We start from the raw sequence: 21,674 nt of genomic DNA on the forward strand, positions 1-21,674 counted from the left end.
TATATATATATATATATATATATATATATATATATATATATATATATATATATATATATATATGTATAATTATGACATATTTGTTTTAAAATTTCCTAAAACATTATTTCAACTGGTAACAAATATTAGTTAATTCTCATTGATATTAACGTTATTTATTTCTATAACGGTTTTAAATACATGCTGCATTAACATTATGTTTGTTGTGTGTTGATTAATTTCAATCTTAACTGTTTAGTTATAATTTAACAAGACACAAGAAGTGAAAGACATTTATTTAGAAACAATTCTTTGGCAATAACATTCAAGTATTTAATACAAACATTTAAATATAATAATATTTTGTATATAAGAATATTGACGATACAAAGTAGAGTTTATGCCTCTTACAGAACTTTATAAGAGGTTGAAGAAGATTTTATTGTGTATATTTCTACTACATATATAATCGAATTTAATGTATATTATAATTTTCAAAAGAAATTTTAATCGAAAAGGCTGAGCATTACCGTTGACAGATCTGGAAGGTAACAACGACGGGGTGGTATCCAGAATTCAGACTATGGTAAGTATATCATGAGTTTACTGTAAACTTCCAAAAATGTGTATATAATAGCTTAAATTATTTTTCTCATTCAAAAACCGGGAGGGGGGTTCTAGGCCCCTCTGGTTCCGGGCTAGATCCTCTACTGAGCATTACATTACGTTAATACAAGAAATAATACGACATGAGTTCAAAAGCCAATGTAATTGTTGTCTTAAGGAGGCAGACTACTAAATATTTTTCAAAAGCTAACAATTTTTCTTTTGCCTGTTTTTCGTAAGTGAAAAGAGATAATGAAAGGTAACTTATCGCAATAGATAATGTTATTCTACACCTAAAAATACGAATCGGAAGAATAATCAGTGTTGCCATCCATAGAAATAACAGTATGGCCAAAATTGAATTACCCAAAAATCTTGATTAAGTCAGAGACTAGAAAAATAAACTCAACGATAATTGACGACTTATCATGATATCTCTTTTTCTTGTTAACTACTTTTTAAATAATAATTATATTTATTTTGTAATAACTTGCATAAGTTTTTACAAAATAAATAAGTTATTACAAAATAAATACAATTATTATTTAAAAAGTAGTTAACAAGAAACACATATATCATAACATTATCTATTATTGTGGTAAGTTACCTTTCATTATTTCTTCTCACTTACGAAAAACAGACAAAAGAAAAATTGTTAGCTTTTGAAAAATATTTAGTAGTCTGCCCCCTTAAAGTTTATACGCACTGTTTTTTTTTCCTTTTTTGGTAATAAATGGCTACTTTCCGCATGACATATTTCTACTATTGGTGTGTGTTTTGAAGACTTCAACGGGTATTCGTAACACCAAAAAGTAAACCAGCTCCAAAAGACTGAGTAAACTAAATCCAAGAAACAGGCTTAGTAGTCCACCACAGTTCCCTGTAACGAAAAATAATATTTTTATACACTATGTAACTGCTCCTGGATTCCATATGTACACTTGTGTCCAAAATTATTACCTCATGTCTATAAATACGAATTCGTCCGGTATTTCTTATAATGTTAGCATGTGTATAATCGGCAAAGCCATGTATGTAGTGAATTTCATGTCGAAAGATTTGTAAATAAGAACAATAAAACGAAAATAAAACTTTCTTGTCCATTTAGCAAAATTTTGTTTTACTCATCCTAATTTTCGTATTTATAATTCTTTTCCTATGAAATTTATCACAAATATACATTTACCGATTATACACACAAAATCAGTATTAAAAGTACCCTGCAAAATCATTATCAAATTATATTTTTACAAGAGGAAGTTATAGATATACGACAATAATTTTGGACATGGGTGTACTTTTGTTCCCAACTGTACACACGGAAAAGAAAGTATTTGATAGTTGACATTTTTTTTGCCAATAACCGGGAAACAAATGAATTAAGTTGGATCTTTTTGTTGTTATCCTTAGAATAGTTATAACTTGACAACTTGCCAAAGTCGGTACTCTAATAGATTAATTTATTGTTGAGTTATTAGGAAAAGAAATTTTGTCAACTGAAGAATACTTTCTTTCGTGACTGTACAAAGAAAATATGGAAAAATCCATTTTTTTTGTATGTTTGGAAGCCATAAATTAATGCACTTAATCTTATGTTTAGCGTATAATAATGAGAACTCTTTGTATATCTTGGCAAACATTGATGAGTAACCAAATCTTTAATTCATCGTAGCCACCCTCTTGATTGCAATCCTGCTTTCTACTGAACCAGATGTCCCAGAGAGGGATAGGCACTAGTCAGCAACATTGCTAATTAAAATTTATTTGAACTGAAATCTTATATATTGTTATCTATAACATTTAATGATTTTTTCTGCATTTTTATATAGTGAGTTAGAAACATTTCAAAGTAAATGAGAAACCATGGCAAAGAACCATACCATGAAATGCAGTTCTTAGATAATAGAAAATAAATTGCCGTCAACCTTTTGGTACTTTCTGGTTTGAAGAACAATGCATCAGCTAAATTTTGAGAAAGCACTCTTTGGTTTCAGTGCACGTCGACACCTCATCACATGACCCACGTTCACTTTTTCTTCTATGATATAGAGACTAGCTTCTGAAGGATAATATCAAACAAACGGTTATTGCAGTTTCCCTGTATTGTGAAATTGGAATTTAATTTTTGAAAAGCTAAGGTTATTTCAAAGAACGTTATCAATTGCATGAGAATTGTCATTTACGACAGCATCAAATATTGATTTCTGCATCGCCAATGAAATAACTATGTGTAAAGCTGTTTCCACCTTTTGTGATGTGAATAGTGTCAAAAAGTGGGAAAAATGGAATTGTAAGTGCAACCCATTATAAAAGGTGATTTCATTGGAAGTCATGAAATATCCTATTATTATTATTATTATTATTGTTATTATTATTATTATTATTATTATTATTATTATTATTATTATTATTATTATTATTATTATTATTATTATTATTTCATTTTTGATATTTGTAATAAATGTTTTCAGTGGAAACTTTCGCATATTTTTTATTTATGTGATTGCAGATGTTCCATGTTCATATTACATTGCATGTGTAAAAATCCAGGCATTCCGAACAAATTCGAGTTGCTTTTTTGAACCACCCGCGCCTCTTAAAGAACCACAATTGCGGACCAGGAACGAAAAGCAAGTGAATGATTGGTGAAAAATCAAATATCGTCCTCTAGGAAGCAAACCCAGAAGAAAGTTATAATTAATGGTTGTAACTATGTAAATAAAATTTTGAATATAATGAATGAATTCTTAAATATACATTGCAAAACGAAAATGATATATTAACGCTTTTTAAGTTGAGAGAAAAATAATCGTGAAACGAGAACAACAGACGGTCTCGTTTCGTGAATGTGTATAATAACCAAAGGATGATTCTTAGGCTAGTTTTAGACGGAAGCATTTCTCGTAGCAAAAATCGTATCATCGATATCCCACCGTGTAAAGTAGCAAATGCTATTGCATTTCCTATGTCATGGCATATCCTATGGCAATCGATAGAACCTGCTCCATTTCGTAGCATTTTCCCCAGCATTTCTGACCCGATTGCAGTGCCGTGGTGTGTTAAAAAGAAGCGAAAGATTTTGTGCCAAATATCCATGCTCTCTGTTTTGTATGGGAAATTGAATTGTAGTAAAGAGAAGTGAGTTGGAGTAGGGATGCTATTATTATGCTGATTGAAAAATATGAGGAGCATCCTTGTTTGTACAAAATTAAAAGTCCTTTGTATCATAATAAGCATATGCGGGAAAGGGCTTTAGAAGAAATAGTGACTGAAATCTCTGTTTTTAGTTTCGGAGCCATAATTGCGCTCTTGTCCAGTGATTTGTTTGCTACGTCACGACAAGATGCTTATCAAAATGCTACCGTGTAAAAGCACCATATACTTTTGATGCCATAGAATATTATACGAGATTTTTGGCAGCACATCTGCTACGAGAAATGCTTCCTTCTAAAACTAGTCTTAGTCTTTAAGAAAAAAAAAAGCTTATTCCTACTCTTTAAGAAAAATATTGATTTCCGCTCTTTTAAAGACAAAGATGGTGATTAGAATCTCTAATCTGTGTGATATATCATGAAGTTTAACGACTGTGTTCTACTCGGAATGGGCCCCAATCATGATACAGTTAAAGTGTAAACCAAGGGCCTGCGTGGTGGTATTGGCCAAATGGATGTTTTAAGATCAGAATCAACTCGAAATTAAATCTGGAGTAACAGTGGCGTATTTAGGGGGGCTTCCGGGCTTAAGCCCCCCCCGAAATCTTACTTACTATAGTAAAGTATATGAAATATCTTGCAGAATTTTCACATTTTCAGGGAGAGGCCCCCCCGAAAGTTAGCAAAGCCCTCCCCGAAACAAAATCGTAAATACGCCACTGCCGGTAATTATCTTCGAATGTTGTTCACTGTATCATTGATGAGAAAACTCCTTCTGGATTACCCCAAGTTATTTCGGGCACAGTTAAAAATACTGCAAGAATAGAAGAAATTTGCACTGAAAGAATATATATTTTTGGTATTATTTATTTGTTTTAAGTCCTTATTTATTTGTTATTGAACAGAAATAAAAAATAAAAAGTGCAATTATTTTAGAATAATCCAAATAAAAATGCCCGAAAAATTGGGTTAATCCATTTTTACATATTACCTGTAAACGCAATAATTTGGGTTAATCCCACAAGTGGTTAGTACGTAACAGCCCATCCCCACTGAAAAAGTTATTTCCCTTTCCCTATATATATATATATATATATATATATATATATATATATATATATATATATATATATATATATATATATATATATATATGTGTGTGTGTGTGTGTGTGTGTGTATATATATATATATATATACTTCATCATGACCACTGAATCATGATATTTTTCAATGCGAGTTTGTGGGAGGTAATATTATGTCGATGAAATATTGTCGTAAATGTTTCTCACTGTATTCAGTTCACTTAATTCCTTCATCACCATTAATTAGAATTTATCCCCGTTTGATTAACCACGTAAGATTTAACTTACTCATCGTATTTCTTGATACATGGAGTAATGTGACATACAATGTAAAATGTTTGCTGAATTCAAATAAATACTACCACTTACCAAAAAACTCAGTTTGGCCATAAACTTCTCTTCTGTTGCTAGCAATAAAGTGATCTTCTTTAAAGAAAATATTGACGATACCATAAGATCCCCTAGAATTAAAACAATAATAACAATAATGTACTTGGTAAACATATTATTAAGCTTCTAATATTTAGATTGGTACTTTAAGTACATTTCCAAGCAACTTCTTTCTCTCTAAAATGTGTGTTTTTTTACTGTGTCAATTGGGTAAAGATATCAAAATTCGCAATATGAAGATCGTCGGTAATTTCAAGGGCCAGAGGTCTTTTGGTTCTTTTCTTCAAATGAAAACCACTTAACCAAGTAACAGAACACACTTTCAGTATGTAAAAGTTTCAATACCTACAAATACGAGAGCTATTCATGAATGTCTCCACAAGTGATTATAGTGGCATAAAATAAAGTGAATTACACTTACTGTTTCTAGTTGTTTTTGCACGCTATTGTAACAAGTCTCCCGGCTTTGAAATCTTTACTAGAAGAAACGTTATCATAGAAACTTCAACGTCCCGTATATGGATAGGCATTATCATAAAGAAAGACCACAATTCAGTAACTATCTGTTTTATGTTGCAGGACGAAATACAGTCAGAAACCCAATGTCTCTCACGCTCCCAGAAAGTAGATTATAATATTTGACTACAAAAATCGGACGAATTACATTCAACTGACAAAAATGATTTTAAAAATCTTTGCAATTCTCCAGTAGCACCAACGAAACGCTATAGTAATGACAAGATAGCTTTCTTTCGTATTTATTTATTCAACGAACAACGAAATTATTACTTGAAACTAAAAGTAATCTGTAGTCATTAATGAACAAAATCTTACACTCGGTATCGCCTGTGCTTTGTATCTTTATCTCCTTGGTACTTCATCCAGTTGTACGTGGAAAGAGACAGTTCGAAGTCGTAATTAATCTCCACGCAGGCAGGGAAACAGTTGCAGAAGATGTTGACAGAACTATCTTTTCTTTCTTTCTTGAATGTCTCCGAAAATGAAATTTCTCGAAGATGATCTGGAAACAAACAAGTTAATATACAATAACTATTTTAAAATATTGCTAAAACCTTAAAAAATAGGTTCGCAATCTACTTAAACGTGACCGGTTTTGTGACTTAAAAGGCAGTTAGAAACTTCCGGAGGCATGTCGAACGGAGACCTTTAGTTTGGGTTGCGAACCACAAACAATTCTCATACATGAAATTACTGAATGGCCTTAAAATCCACCCAGTTCCTCCCAGAAGTAATTTAAAATAATGCAAGTCTTGGAGGCGTAGATAGCGTAGCTCAGAATTAATTAGAAACATGGGAGTAGAGATTCAAAGATAAAATTCGATAACACAGAAATAATTTAGAATAAGAATTTAATGAACTGATCTTGAATAATTGAATAATCACAGAGCATGGTATGGACTGGCATGACTTAAAGACTAGAGAAGACAATGCATAATCACTTACTTTCAGTAACGATGATGAACAGAACCTCTGATGGACAGAATGACGGAGTGACAAAACTAATGATGAATGATCTGACTTCGACGTCAAAATAGAACTTCCCATACCCGGAAGAGAATCCAATCCGGTAGTATTTATATGATTTTTCCGTCATGTCAATATTCTTGCACATTCTTTCTGAGTCTTCCTAGTTCTAGAAGTCATAGCCGGTCATTTGCATTGTAGAAGTCAAGGCACTCTAAATTTTCCATTGGATTATGAATCCTAAAGAATATTCAAACTGTCTCCACTTCATACATTGCCTATTTTATACACATTTAAAAATTCAATTAAATATTTTGTTTCATTACACATTGTGGTACACAATAATATGTTTCATCTCTATTTTTCATCTATTTAATATTACTAATCATTTGATTCATTTGAGCATAAGGTGTAGTGAATGTGAGTTTTCACTACAAATTCATATTTTTAAGTTCGCAGTTCTTACATAGCTACAAGTTCAGAGCATTCAACTACACTGTGACAATTACCTATTGCCTCGTTGCTGTCATCCTCATTAAGGCTACACTTAACCGTTGTTTTACTTATTTATGTACAGGGGTACCACTAGGTACATTCATGTCCAAAATGATTGTCGCATATCTATAACTGTCTTCTTGTAAGAATATAATTCGATAATGATGTTGCAAGGTTCTTTTAATACTGATACTATGTGTGTAAACGGGGAATGTATATTTGTGGTAAATTTCATAGGAAAAGAATAATAAATACGAAAATTAGAGTGAGTAAAACAAAATGTTGCTAAATGGATAAGAAAGTTTTATTTTCGTTTTATTGTTCTTATTTACTGCTCTTTTGACATGAAATTTTCCACATACATGTGTTTGCCGATTATACACATAATAACATTATAACAAATACCGTGCGAATTCGTTATCAAATTTATTCCTACAACAACATATTTATAAACATGCGACTATAATTTTGGACATGAGTGTACATAAGCAAGCATTTTGTTAACACATTTAACGAGACAGGCTGCTGGAGGTATTATAGCCGCACGTGAGCGCATGAATACTAAATAATCTATTATTGGAGATAGAGTCTACGTTCCAGCGTTTATCTCGTAATATTACGTCTGACACCTGCTCATTACCAAGAGTGGCTTCTGTATTGTCAAGGAAGATAGCAGTAGTAAGACGAATGGAAGGGTTAGTACTCATCTACGAGAATCGCATCTGTTTGAATACAATGATCATCTTATGCTTCTCCGTAAACACACGGGTGAATGGAAATTCAGTATGTATTCCCACTCATCACACATGATCTGCATCTAACAATTAGGGATTAGTTAAAACTCGACTCGACTCGAAACTCGAAGCGAATTCGAGTTGAGTCAAAGGTAACTTTCTCGAGTCGAGTTCCGAGTCAAGTTACTGTTTTGAGGTCGAGTTTCGAGTCGAGTCACTGTTTTAAGGTCGAGTTTCGAGTCGAGTCGGGTTTGATAAATGACTCGCTCGTTCAGCTCTTTTTAACTCGTTTTAAAATCATTGCTTGATTAGACTGGAAAGCGAAAGCCATGAGAAATGTAAGCAGTAATGTGGAATATTTTTAGTGTTCCTTACGAGATTGTATTTTTAGTGTTGTTCGCATCTCGTCTCGTCTTGATTAACAACATGACAGTGGATTTTTATAATGAGACAGCCTCAAATGTCATGAATATCAATATAAGTATATCGTTCTTATCATCAAGACTGAGACCTGCGCGCTCGAAGTATTGAACCAAAGCAGAAGCCCAGCCTGGGTAGTGATGTCAACCGACTCAACTCAATTCAACTGAGCGAACAGCTCGATCTGGCTCGGTTAGGATGAGCTACCGACTCGGTTCAGGTGAGCCATCGGCTCGAGCCAGCTCGGTTGGGTGAGCTGTTGGCTCGCCTCGATAGATAGGGAATGAGCTGTGAGCCAAGACGCTAGAGCCGTTGACAACCCTAAACCCGGGAAGAACAGTTTTGAACATGTTTGGCCGCCCCCTATAACTTTTAACAAATTTTGTCTCGAGCCCGAATACTTGCTCCTCCGGAACTCAAACCCAGAACTTCGCGAACGATGTCCTTGCCTCCTAGACTTCACGACTACCGAGGTCAGCAGTCAACTAGTTTTTAGTATTCAGACACAAACCAAATAATAATAATAATAATAATAATAATAATAATAATAATAATAATAATAATAATAATAATAATAATAATATGATGATGATGATGATGATGATGATGATGAAGTTGTAGTAATAGTGGTAGTAGTAGTAGTAAGTATAATTGATGATAATTGTATTGTCTATGTAGGATGCTTGAAGTACTTGGACCTACACACAACATTTGGCTCGTTTTGGCTTGACTCGATTCGAAACTCGAGTGAAATTCGAGTCGGGTTGGAGGAAATTTTTTCATCCGAGTTCTCGAGCTCAAAGATGTCTCTTTCGAGTCGAGTTCAGTTTCAATGAAAACTCGCTCGTGCCCATCCCTACTAACAATCGGGTATGGGAAAAATAAGCTATACATTCCACTCACATCTAATTTTCATTCAGAAAGATTTACGTACTAATGCATTTCCGTTCGTGTTCTTCCCATTTTCTGATCCTATGTGGAAATGTTGCATGATAATCCCCATCTTCTAGCAGAATAACTTACCTCCTCATGTTACCAGGGTGTTCCAAATGTGCGCTAATCAACACGTTCTTTTTATTTTGTTAAGTCTGCGAATCCAGGCCGCAAACTCAATTACAGCTATGTATTAATGAGTATCACACACTCTTAGCTCACAACGCCAGTCACATATTCTTCGATGTCGATACTCTTCTTTGTATCGCTATCACCCCAATCGCAGAGGCATGACGATACATTAGACTAGAGTGTGAACTGGTTAAAGTTAACACCTGATACTATATTATTTTGGACATACCAAATTCATACAAAACCAAATGTAGTTTAGTCAATGAAGCCGCCATTATAGAATTATATCTAGAGATACACTCCTAATTCTTTAAAACTAAAGATTCTTATGAATACAAACACAGTAAAAACAGGTAATTGAGTCGAGACGTCGGAAAATCAATCATGATATCATATGCATATATTATTGTGAAAAATCTTATAAAAATCGACATTACATCAAAAAATAAAACTAAGTAGAATATTAGACAGAGCTGGGAAACAAAATTAGATTATAAGATTATATAGACATTCAGAAAACTTTATATCACCAATATGGAACAATCTCATACGAGTCAAACATAACAGGAATATGTTAGTAACAGGAATAAATATTGTAAATATATTAATAAACACACGAAGACAAAGCTATAGGATATAGACAAAAATGAAATAAAATGGCAGGTAATTAAGGTATCTATTCACATACAAAATAAATAGTTTTCGTAGAAAAGGAAACGAATAATTCGTACATTCACATGAAAAATACACTACAAAAAGCTTCGGTTATGTATAACAATCAAATATGTACGCACATTCAACATTATATGATCAGCATTCGATAAGCACATTAATAATTAGCTTGATATTTATATTCATTTTAAATTCTTTAGTATAGTCTTTATCATAATCCAATGTAATTTCATTATTATAAATAATAACTTATCGTGGATTATTATATTTATCAATCTCTTATTCCCTGATAGCTTACTTACTTATTTCATCCATCGTATCATAGTATTATCATAATTATATTTCCGTTTCACTCATTAGAGCAGCTGGTATAATATAATTTGTCCACGGGATTACGAGAAAAATGACCTCAGAGTTGCAATATTTATATTTATTTTCATTTCCCATCTGAGATCATTTTTCGAGGAATCCTATGGAAACATAAGCTTAAACATAGTTTTATTGAATTCAGCGTTCACAAATTAATATGAAAACTGCAGTTATAAGTGTATTCAAGTTGTAGATACTTTTACTATTGTTATGAATGTTACTTTAAAGGCTCCAAAGGGCCTTTCCTAGTAAGATAGTGAAATTAGCTCTTGATACAAATTAGGTCGTTATTGACCAAAAATGTTAGTTTTGACCTAAAACCACCCTCAAAAATTTCGATCCCTATTCTCATCCCTTACCGAATGAGGGTATCATACATGCTCAAACTTTAATCTTTTTTTAAAAAAATTCTGATGGAGATGGTGTAAATAATTTGAAAGTTTCACAGATTGTAGACACTATGTACCTAGGCGTAAATGTGAATATTTTTCAAAACAATCGATGGATATTTTCTTGCCTTTTTTGCGTGTTGAAAAAAATCGTAGAAAAAAATTTCTGGGGAACACGTCGTTGATTTGTTTTGTTAAAATGCTGTAATAGCATTAGGTACAACATATATTTTCAAATAAATAAATAAATAAATAAATAAATAAAACAGAAACACCGTGTTTTCATAGTTTTTCCTTTTTTTTTAACTATTTTAGCACAATCAAAGTCAAAACTTCGAACATTTCTTTTCCAGAGTTCACGACTTTCCTTCTTCTTTCGTCACTAATTTAAAACAGGATCTAAAGTTGACAATATTCCAATCAACGAAGACAGCGACGAAGATTGAATGAATTAAGTTTTGTCTTAGTTTTACGTCCCACGATTATGCCGGCTATTGAATGAATTATCGCAAATTATATGGTGTTTTGTTTTTGATTTGTTCTTATTTTCAGAGAATATTTATGTGCTTTACTGTAACTTATTGTAAGTTATTGTACTGTATGTTAAAATAAATTAATATGTGTAGTAAATATGTTTATTCAAACGTGTAAAATGAAAACACATTGATATAGCTATAATCCAAATATCATTTCTCTTGCTTTTCATTTAAGTTAAATGTGCCCTTAATCTTATTTTTCAACTCTTAAACTATTTTTGTACATAAAGCTTTGTTAATTGGAATATTTTCAACTTTACACCCTGTTTTAAATAAAATAGTGACAAAAGAGAAAGGAAAATACTGAACTCTGGCAAAGAAACGTTCAAATTTTTGAACATGAGGATACTAAAATGGTCAAATAACTCAGAAAACACGTTTTTTCAATTTTACTTATTATTATTATTATTATTATTATTATTATTATTATTATTATTATTATTATTATTATTATTATTATTATTGACAATATTTCCATCACTTTCAGACACTGAAAAAATAGGGTAAGGGGAAAAACGAAGGAATGTCACAAAACTGCATTTACGAGAAAACGGCGTTTTAACATTCAAAACCACGTAAAAAGAATAGGGTTAGTTACATCTTTTGCCCCTTTCTACATGGATATTTTTACATCTACGCATGCATGGCATATACAATCAAATAGTACCAAGAGTCACCAACAGATAGGACAAAGCACCCGAAAAACCTCATACATGGACATTCCTTGTTTTTTTCCCTTACCCTTCATATGTTGTACCTAAGGGTATTACAACATTTTTAACAAAAAATTAGTGACGTATCCCCCCCCAAAATTTTCTGCATTTTTTTTTAAATTTTCAACATACAAGAAAGAAAAGAAAATACGCATTTACACCTACATAGTGTGTACAATCTGTGAAACTTTCAAATTATTTGGACCATCCTCTCCAAAATTGAGCATGTATGATACGCTAATTCGGTAACGGGTGGGTATAAAGGGTCGAGACATTTTTAGGGTGGTTTTAGGTAGAAATTAACATTTTGGGTCAATAACGACCCAATTTGGATCAAGGGCCGATTTCATTATCTTACAAGGAAAGGCCCTTTAATGTCACTTAATTTTATTCAAGCGTAGACACTGTTTACACGTAGACACTTGCACAACTTAAGATCGCTATAACTTTGAGATATTAGGCAATTTGTGCAAAGGAACAAGAACTGGATTTCTATCCGTCAACAATAAATTACTGAAAACGCCACGAAAAGGGCCCAAATTTAACATCTGTTAACATCTATGATTTAGTGTGTCCGTTAGGAAAACAACAGAAAATTCACGTTGGATGAAGCAACTGATGCAAGAAATTTATTAGTGACGTTTGTTTTATCTGAACAACTTAAAATAATGTTTATGTATGTACTGTATATACCTAAGAGAAAAGATCACTCTCACGTATTTGAACTATAATTATTGTAAAACAACCTGGTAAAACAACCTGGTAAAACAACAAAATATGTTACGTTTGCAAATGCAATTTACACAATAAATGACACGAATAATGGGACAAGCAGGGTAAGCAGAAAAACTGTAATACATATTAATTAGACCAATCAAAATATATGATCTGATTTATTTTATGTTAAAAGTATTGCACTGGACATACCGTACACATATAAATAGTAATTATTATTATGGTGTTATCACGTGCCATACGAAACATATATACACAATTCCTGAGAGTAATATTGAGATGCACAAGGCCGCAACTAGCTTAGAAAGTATTTTAAAGTCTAGTTGGGTGAAAAGAACTTAAAAACGAAAACACTTCCAAACTTGCACAGAACTTTTTTACTCAAAACAGGTTTTTTTCTTTAAAAACAATAAATAAAGACAACAACCATGTTAACTCACCCTATTTACTTCTGTAATTGAATATCAGTCAATGTTTATTAACTTCAATGATAACTTATAATTACTTGAATTATACATGCATCTAGTAAGTAATACTACGTATGTTGCCAATGTACGCATTTCTCGTCACTTGTGTAAAAACAGGGGTCTTATTCCATATTAGTCTTCACAAAAATTTTCAGACCGCAACGGAACACAAAAATATGTATTAATTTTTTTTTGAGAGTCTGTGGAAAAAATGAGCAAAATAAATTTTCGCACAACAAAATTTGCGTCAGTGACATTACATTCCGAAATAAGTATATGGTATCAAATATCGCAAAATTTCTGTTGCGGTGATGTAAGCTGATAAGGAATGAGGCCTCTGTACAATTTATTTTTAACGCCATTTTTGGAAAATATGTGCGACTTACATAAGCGTCGTGTAATTTTAGTATTAACAACGTACCTTTTGCCTTATTTACACACGGTAAATCTTTTGGTGTACACAACGAAGTTTGATTATCCCCTGCCAAAATAAATAACATCTTATATTAACTATATGGTCTAGTATTGCCTACAACAAACACACATATCAGTCATATATACAAACTGAAATATAAATCTATTACATAAAAATATTTCTTTTGAAAAATTGAGGAATTATAACTTACTTGGCATGTACCACATGGCACAGTTGCACAATTGTAGAGTGTAGTTGGTGAGGCATTCCATTTTGCAATTGTCTTGTGTATAGTAAGTAAAGAATCTGAGTTGTCGCTCTGAGTTAAAGAAACAACGGCGCCGCTCTGGTGGATAACTCCGAAGATTATTACTTGTCGTCATCACTCTGGGTTTCACAGCTAACACCACATAGTAGTCTAAAGGCACCCGAAAATACTGCTGCCCAATGCGCGGGAAACTTACAGGATTATGAAGAAGCATCTGAAAAATAATTATTGTACATTTGAAGCTGGAGATATTTGATACATGTATAGTTCTGCAACAAATGTTATCATTTTGTGATATGTACTCATGTATGTCTCTTTTTTTTTGCATAAAAAGATCCAATATATTTCAATCAAAATTTTTCTTGTACGCCTTATATCTGGAGAACTACATATACTGTAAACAAACCCAAACTATCACTTAACTCAATATGATGTGCTTTTCCGTAGAAAACACGAAAACTCGATTTAGGAGACGTTCAATAATTTTGTGGCCCCTGATCCAAAAACTAATTATTGGGCAAAATCGCAATCTTTTGATGCATTTCTTTATCATTCCTAAAATTCTTGGCCAAGATCGCAATCTTTTGATCCATTTTTGATCATCCCTAAAATTCTTGTTATGTCTAATGGGTCGATAATTCGCAGAAATAAACGAAAGCTCAAGTTTTACGAAAACAAAATATGATTTTTTAAAACAAATAACACGAGAATAGATCACACAGAAAAGTGGGACTGTTACACAATGTAAACCTTGGTAATAACTAAGGGTTATGAAATATTATACGGGCAACAAGATTGTGATTTTCATAACGAGGACACACATGGATATAGTGGTAAAAGCGTATGTGATATGTAAGATTGTGGTTAAGAAATATTTTAAATATATCTCACAATTCTCTCCTTTTTTTCGTTTTGTGTTGCATCTATATAGCCACGTTTTATATAGGCTCGGTGCTAAATGTGACGTTATACTCCAAATATGCGTTTTTTCCCTTCAAAATCTTATTTTCAAAAATCAAGAGTATCTGTTCGTCCAGAAACTATACTCGAAGCAAGTAAGAAAAAATGGCATTTGAAGGAGCATGTGCTGCTCTGTTGCCTTGTCATGATTATTTTCCTGAAGCGTTTGCCGTGGTCATTCCGCCTCGATTTACAAACGCATCTGAATGTGCGTTACAATGCGGCAAAGAGCAACATGATGTTGATCCTTTCTTAAGCTCTTTTCTTGTAACTACCACCAAACGTTTAAGGTTAACTCGTGTGTCACTGGCCTTAACAGCATTATAAAGTAGATTCCCTTCTAAACATAAATTTCCATGTGTCTGTGAGCTGTCAATTCGTTTGTGCCTAGTTTAGCTTCGTATATTATCTGTCACATAAAACAATGCCATGATTTTTTGCGGAATAGTATCTCTTGCTCCTTGAAGCGATGGAAGCTATGAGAAAATCTGTTCGCTTAACAATGTAATTGACCTGGTTAATAAGTTGCCCGCATCACTAAAAGATGAACATATTGATAGATTTAAAAGTAAGTTATACAATTGGTTAGTTGCAACGCCCTTTTATTCTTTACAGGAGTATTTTAATTGTTCAATAGAAGTGTAACGTATTTTGTAATCTCGTGTTGAGCTTGTATTTAAAATGTATATTGTTATTGTGATTTATTTTGTAATGTCATTTCATCATTAATTTTTTAAAATTACATTCTAAATTTTAATATGTAACAACCAGGTATTGTTTTTTCTAGTTATAACCACTACAATTTCATGAATATCAACCTATATCAACAACTATTTGGTGCATTAAGTTAAAAACGGACATATATAATATGAAAATGTAAATTAAATGACAAACCAAAGAACATAAAATAAATTAGACATGCAAAACATTAAAAGAAATATCCTCAACCTGTCATAGATAAAAAGTTAACCGAAATATACAAAATGATGTACAAAGAATCAATGCATTACATAATATACGAAATTCCAGGCAACACTGTGGTGTGAAATGTGATATAATTGAACCTTCATATAACAGTACTTGATGGTAGATGTGGCTAGCGTGGAACGGATTAACTATTTAAGATAAAAAACTTCTTCCATAATAGGAGCAGAGGGGAATGATTTAAAAATGCAAGCTGCGTTTCCCTGCTGAATTGCTGAACTGAGTCTCTGTATTAAAAATTGTTTGCTCTGCGGATCTCCTGTTTTCACAACCAGCTGTGAACCTATTTGTTTCACTAGATTCTTTGCCTCTTTGCTGAAAACACCCATTGTTTCAACAGCAAAGGGAATGAAAAAATGGTCTTCTTTTAAGCATTTATATTTTAAATGTTTTCGTCTGCACGCTGTTTCTGCCGCACTTCCAGCTTCCTTAGATGTTGATACGATATGAGAAGCTGCAAAAGTATCAACACAAGTGACATCCCATACTAGACATTGCCCATTTTCCCAGGGGATTAACGTGATTCCATCTGGTCTTTTCCCATCATCCCTTGATAAACCTGATGGTTCTAAAATTGAAGGCACGTCTATGCTGGCCAAAGCACGCTTTAGGATATCATTTAATTCAGCGTGACGGGACACTCTGCCTGCGTTTTTGGGACAGCTCAATGGAAGCAAACACTTTTCATTGACTTGCTCCCGACAAATGCATGTAAATTTTTTACACATATTCATGCCAAGGCGTAAAGTAACACAAAGACGAAAAGAATTGTTATCCATGAAAGTTCAAATATTCCTCGATGGAATTGATTGCAACCATGCGCCAGATTCTTTTTCTTGTAAGGCCTTAAAGCGAGCTATATCAAATACATTATCCAAGAATAGCTCTTGTTCAATAATTGATTTTAAGATTATTTTGTCCCAGCTTTTCTGTACTTCCAATGTGGATGGTATATCTTGTCCAAATAAGAACTTCCATACGTCAATTGCCTTTATCAAGTGATGAATGACCACATCAAAACAACCTGGTAAAACAACAAAATATGTTACGTTTGCAAATGCAATTTACACAATAAATGACACGAATAATGTGACAAGCAGGGTAAGCAGAAAAACTGTTATATGGTAAGACAACAGAAACAAAAATCACTAGCTGAATGTTTAAAGTGTATAGCAAGAAAACAAGCACCTGAGTATGTGACGTAGTGAGCAACGTTCTAACCTACTGTTACCTTATACTTTAGTATAATGTAACAATGTCCGAGAATTTGGAACATCCTGTATATATTCGCAAGATTTCGGTTAGTAGAGATTTCAAAAATATATGCCTCAATTTATCGTAGAAGTATAGGAGTAAGTCGCAAAATTTGCATAAATTTTGCCCAAACAATAATATTCATTTATATCCCATAAATATATATATATATATATATATATATATATATATATATATATATATATATATATATATATATATATATATATATATATATATATATATATATATATATATATATATATATTTAGGATTACCATTTCAGAATTTCGCCTATTTAATCGAAAACATTGCATTATTTTAGAAAATAAGAGAATATTTGGTAGTTTTAGTGGGTTTTAGTTTATTTCTAATGATATCTTGAAGTAAGGAATCTTCTTAAGAAAATCAAAAATTTTATTTCGTATATTCTTCAAAATTTTTAGTTCAGAAAAGTCAACCATAATGTTTTCTTGAAACATCTCTTTGTTTCAGTCAGAATTATCTATCATTGGGTCATCCGCAATCACAGCTGCGTTTCAGATTGTGCGGTTCTTTCGATGTCTAGTAGAAAAATTAGCGTCATATAGTTACGTCATCGAAAATATCCAATTACGGATTTTCTTCCTATTATCTTTGTTCTTTACCGGAAGCAGTGCTAGAAGTTAGACGTGAAGTTATTCTCGTCTGTAAAAGAAATAGTTTTGGGAATTTTAACTAGTGTCAACGAATAAAATTATATTTTTGGACCGTCACAGACACAAATGGCTGCAGTACAATAGTAAATAACGTTGTGTTGCTCAACAGACATGGGTTTTTCCTGAGTTCAAGCAAGTCCTGTCCACATAAGAACGCGAGTGGTTGAGGTAAGCCATCTTGCGCATATCCGAATTGAATGGCATGGAAGCAAAGGCCAGGAAAATCTATTTTCTGTGCACCGAAGTAGCCATTTAGTTAATAAATGGTGGTGTAATTTCATTATTTAAGAAGCCCTGCAGTGATTGATAGAAGAGGTACCAAATGAATATTTTTTTAAAGGAAGAATTAAACAAGTGAGTAAAGTAGAGGTAGTCCAACCAAAATTTCCTTCTGACAAGTATACCTTCAAAATTGTGGTGTTTTGACAGTGAAAAATGGTCTTCGTTTTGGAAGAATTTAACGTAATAATGTTGCACTAAGCTCAGTAGTTTCCCTAGGGATTATCCATATACAGAATCATAATGTGAATGTCATAGCACATTCAATGGGGGGGGGGGGGAGGGTGGCATAGCATCAGCAGCGACTGTCATAAGAATAACAAATGCATGTACAAACCCGTACATATATTTACCCAAAAGTTTAAAGAAATTTTAGTTTATAATTGGTAGAAATATTTTTTTTGTTTAACCTCGAAAGTACTGCTCATGATGTAATTTAACTTTCTTTTTTTTCGCTTATATGCAGGAAGTATAACCACTTCATTTTGGAATCTTCCCGGCTCAAGTAGACAATATGGGTGCATTTTCTTTAGCACCGCTAATGCGAGATTTTCATCAGTAGTTCGAACCTCGATCTATATTCTGATACCCATCTGAAGTTTATAGTATTTATGGAATAATTTTGTAAATTTCAAATTAGAAACATTAATAGTAATCAAATGAATAATCTGATAACTAAACGTCCTTGTACGGTAACTGGAAAAGATATTGTGCTATCATAAAATGAAGCACATGTGATATTGTGCTGTCATAAAATGAAAATATTGTGCTAGTATAAAATGAAGCATAATTATATGTGATTGTTTGTAGATTAAGTTAGTTTAGTTAAGGTTGGTTAGGTAGGTTAAGATAGGTTAGATATGTTAGGTTAGATGTAAGATATCTCTTTTCTCTCGAGGAACATTTTCTGAAAGAAATGTCAGTACAAGTTGTAACATGGTAGGTTGGGAAGACCGTGTTGAAAAATGAGGTAGCTAAGAAATGCGTAAAATCTTCTGGCCGGTCATCACCATGCAGAACTGACATTAATAAAAGAAAAAGAGAGAAAATGCATAGAAATAGCTTAATAGAAAATAAGAAAGAAAATATATTGTGATTTAAATACTATTGAAGTGTTGCAATCTCGGTATGATTTTATTTTCAACTTTTTATTCTTACTTTTTATCAATGTCAACTTATAATACTAATATATGCTGATTAAGTAACTTTTTTTAAATTTCAAAAGTAAACGACCTATATTGAATGAGACTGTCCAAACCAAAGAAATTTTAATAGTAATTTGTGAAGTTGAATTCTGATGGGTATGCTGATTTATGATATATTTGATTTGTTATTTTTAAATAATTTCCTGCAAACTTAAAGTTGTGAAAATTTTATTGATTATAGAAATAAAGTGATGAGCCGTGGATAGAGTATTTGATTTTTCTTTCAAACAGAGAAACATTTTACTTAAATTTAAGTAGTTGAGAATAAAGTAATGTGCAATGTGTATGAAATATTGATGAGGTTCAGAGCAGTACATGAACAATACACTCTCTAGAAAATTTGAATAGTACAGCTGTGAAGAAAACAAAAGAGGTGTTTTCTTAGTGTGACCGGAGACGAAAATATCCGAATTCTGAAGAAATTCATTCTTTCAGTTTATAATCATTTTCCTTTTCCAAAATTTCAGTTTGGAATATATATATATATATATATATATATATATATATATATATATATATATATATATATATATATATATATATATATATATATATATATATATATATATATATTTCCGTTGCGCTAAATTGAGTTTGGTATTGTATTGAAAGTATTTGATTTTGTCTGGTAAGGCCATTATAGACTAATTTTAAGATTTCCATAGTCCTCATTGCCAACTCCACTGGGAGGTCGACTTCCTGTGTCGGTAGTTTGTGGTTCACAACCTTTTACTCGAAGGGGTGCGGATGACGTACTGCAGGCCTGGATGCCGGGGTACGACTTGAGATGAAAGAGGACCTGAAATCATATTATTTGGGCAAATTTGAGTTCTATTTTCCAGAGACAACTGGGTTGGTGAATGGATCGGTGATTGTTGGTAGCATGCCTGCACCGGGCTCAGTAGGTTCGCGACCACCAGTCAGTGATACATTTACATAATCCACAGTCCGAAGGAAAGTGAACATCATACAGAAATCACACTACATTCATCATTTTACATTTATTTCATTCCACATTATTTCATTTTATATTTTATTTATTTTAATTTTTTTATTGTAAAATTACCAATGAGCTGATCCATGTTCTAATCTTTTACAAGTATACTTTTTCTTTCGTCGAAGGAACAGCCATTACTTGTAGTATTTACTTTTTTCTTTTCGTCGAAGGAACAACCATTACTTGTAGTATTAGAGTTTTATATATGGTTTCATTCTGTTAGATTTTTCTTATTCTTGTCTAAGATAATAATATAAGGCTGAAAATATGATTCTACCTAGGTAGATCAAAAGTAAAGGTGTTCTAGATTTCTTTCCATTAATAAAATATATAAATAAGCTTACATCCGAAACTAAATATGCAAGTAATTGAAAGTAGCAAGTTGGTGAGTCACCACTGAGCAGGACAACAAAGCAATATAACCTGAGGGTATTTCAAGTACTTGTCTTATCTCTGTCTTAACTGTAAACTGAACACACCATTTTAAAAAAAGCACACACAACATTATCAATGAAATACAGGTCTGTGTGACAACATAAAGAGAAGAGGAAAGAAACAATATTAGTACATTTTATTTTTATTATTAGATGTTTCAATATGTTGAAAAAGGAAATCATATTCATTATTTAATGAGAACATGATCAATAAACTAGTGTTCATACCAAGTGGAAAGACAGTATTATTCTGGAAGGTCATATTCTATTTGGGAATACTCACTTCAGAATGAAAAGAATGTAGCATTTAGGAAACCAACCCTATCAAAAGATTGATTCATGATGGGATTCATTTAGTTTTAGGATCCCAAGTTAAGTTGTAAAACCATGTGTCATATAGTTTCGGTACTGAAAGGGATGTTACATTCCCAATGAACCAACTGATCTATCTTAGAACTATCAGTTTGAGGAATGATGATTGGTTTGTGAACTGTGAAAAGTCTCTGTTAATCTATAAGCCATGCATGGAGCAATTTCTAGGTAACCCGAAATAGATTAAAGTCACATATCTGGGTATAAAAATTGACCGCTCGCTGAACCATTCTCCCCCTTAATTAAAGTTGATTTTCAGCTTCCTAAATTGTGCTTCTAGGTTCCTAATACAGGTTCAAAAGATTCGTAAATAGATTTAAAAAATCAAAAACATAGAATACACAACTCGTTTAAAAATAGAGGCTGAATCAATCTTTAAATGTCAGATACGAACTAGTTGAAATGCTCATTCTTCGAACCAGAAGAATAAGTTTATGGAAAAATTTGCGAAATATTCAAAAGTCTTTCCCAATAGAATAGCATATAAATCGAAGTAAAATGAAAAAGATCCAAGTGA

General features: G+C 32.3%; 2 protein-coding genes across 2 annotated transcripts in view; both read right to left on the bottom strand.

Moving 5' to 3' along the window:
- Nucleotides 1–1,305: 1,305 nt before the first annotated feature.
- Nucleotides 1,306–6,183, bottom strand: LOC145663761 (pickpocket protein 28-like). The gene is made up of 3 exons (XM_081729849.1): nucleotides 6,046–6,183; nucleotides 5,191–5,282; nucleotides 1,306–1,465 (listed from the first exon to the last, which is right to left on the bottom strand). Exons 1-3 carry the CDS (start codon nucleotides 6,090–6,092, stop codon nucleotides 1,323–1,325), a joined length of 282 nt encoding a protein of 93 aa, XP_081585975.1. The 5' UTR covers nucleotides 6,093–6,183; the 3' UTR covers nucleotides 1,306–1,322.
- A 4,352-nt stretch (nucleotides 6,184–10,535) lies between these two features.
- LOC145665480 (pickpocket protein 28-like) overlaps nucleotides 10,536–21,674 on the bottom strand; it is a 65,958-nt gene continuing 54,819 nt past the window's right edge. The window contains exons 3-5 of the mRNA XM_081732790.1: nucleotides 13,918–14,188; nucleotides 13,713–13,772; nucleotides 10,536–10,552 (exon numbers count right to left, since the gene is read on the bottom strand). Of these exons, the coding sequence (XP_081588916.1) occupies nucleotides 10,536–10,552; nucleotides 13,713–13,772; nucleotides 13,918–14,188 (348 nt within the window). The remainder of the gene's footprint in view (nucleotides 10,553–13,712; nucleotides 13,773–13,917; nucleotides 14,189–21,674) is intronic.

Source organism: Thermobia domestica, chromosome 11 (genome assembly GCF_964235325.1).
Source record: "Thermobia domestica chromosome 11, izTheDome1.hap1.1, whole genome shotgun sequence".
Taxonomy (NCBI): domain Eukaryota; kingdom Metazoa; phylum Arthropoda; class Insecta; order Zygentoma; family Lepismatidae; genus Thermobia; species Thermobia domestica.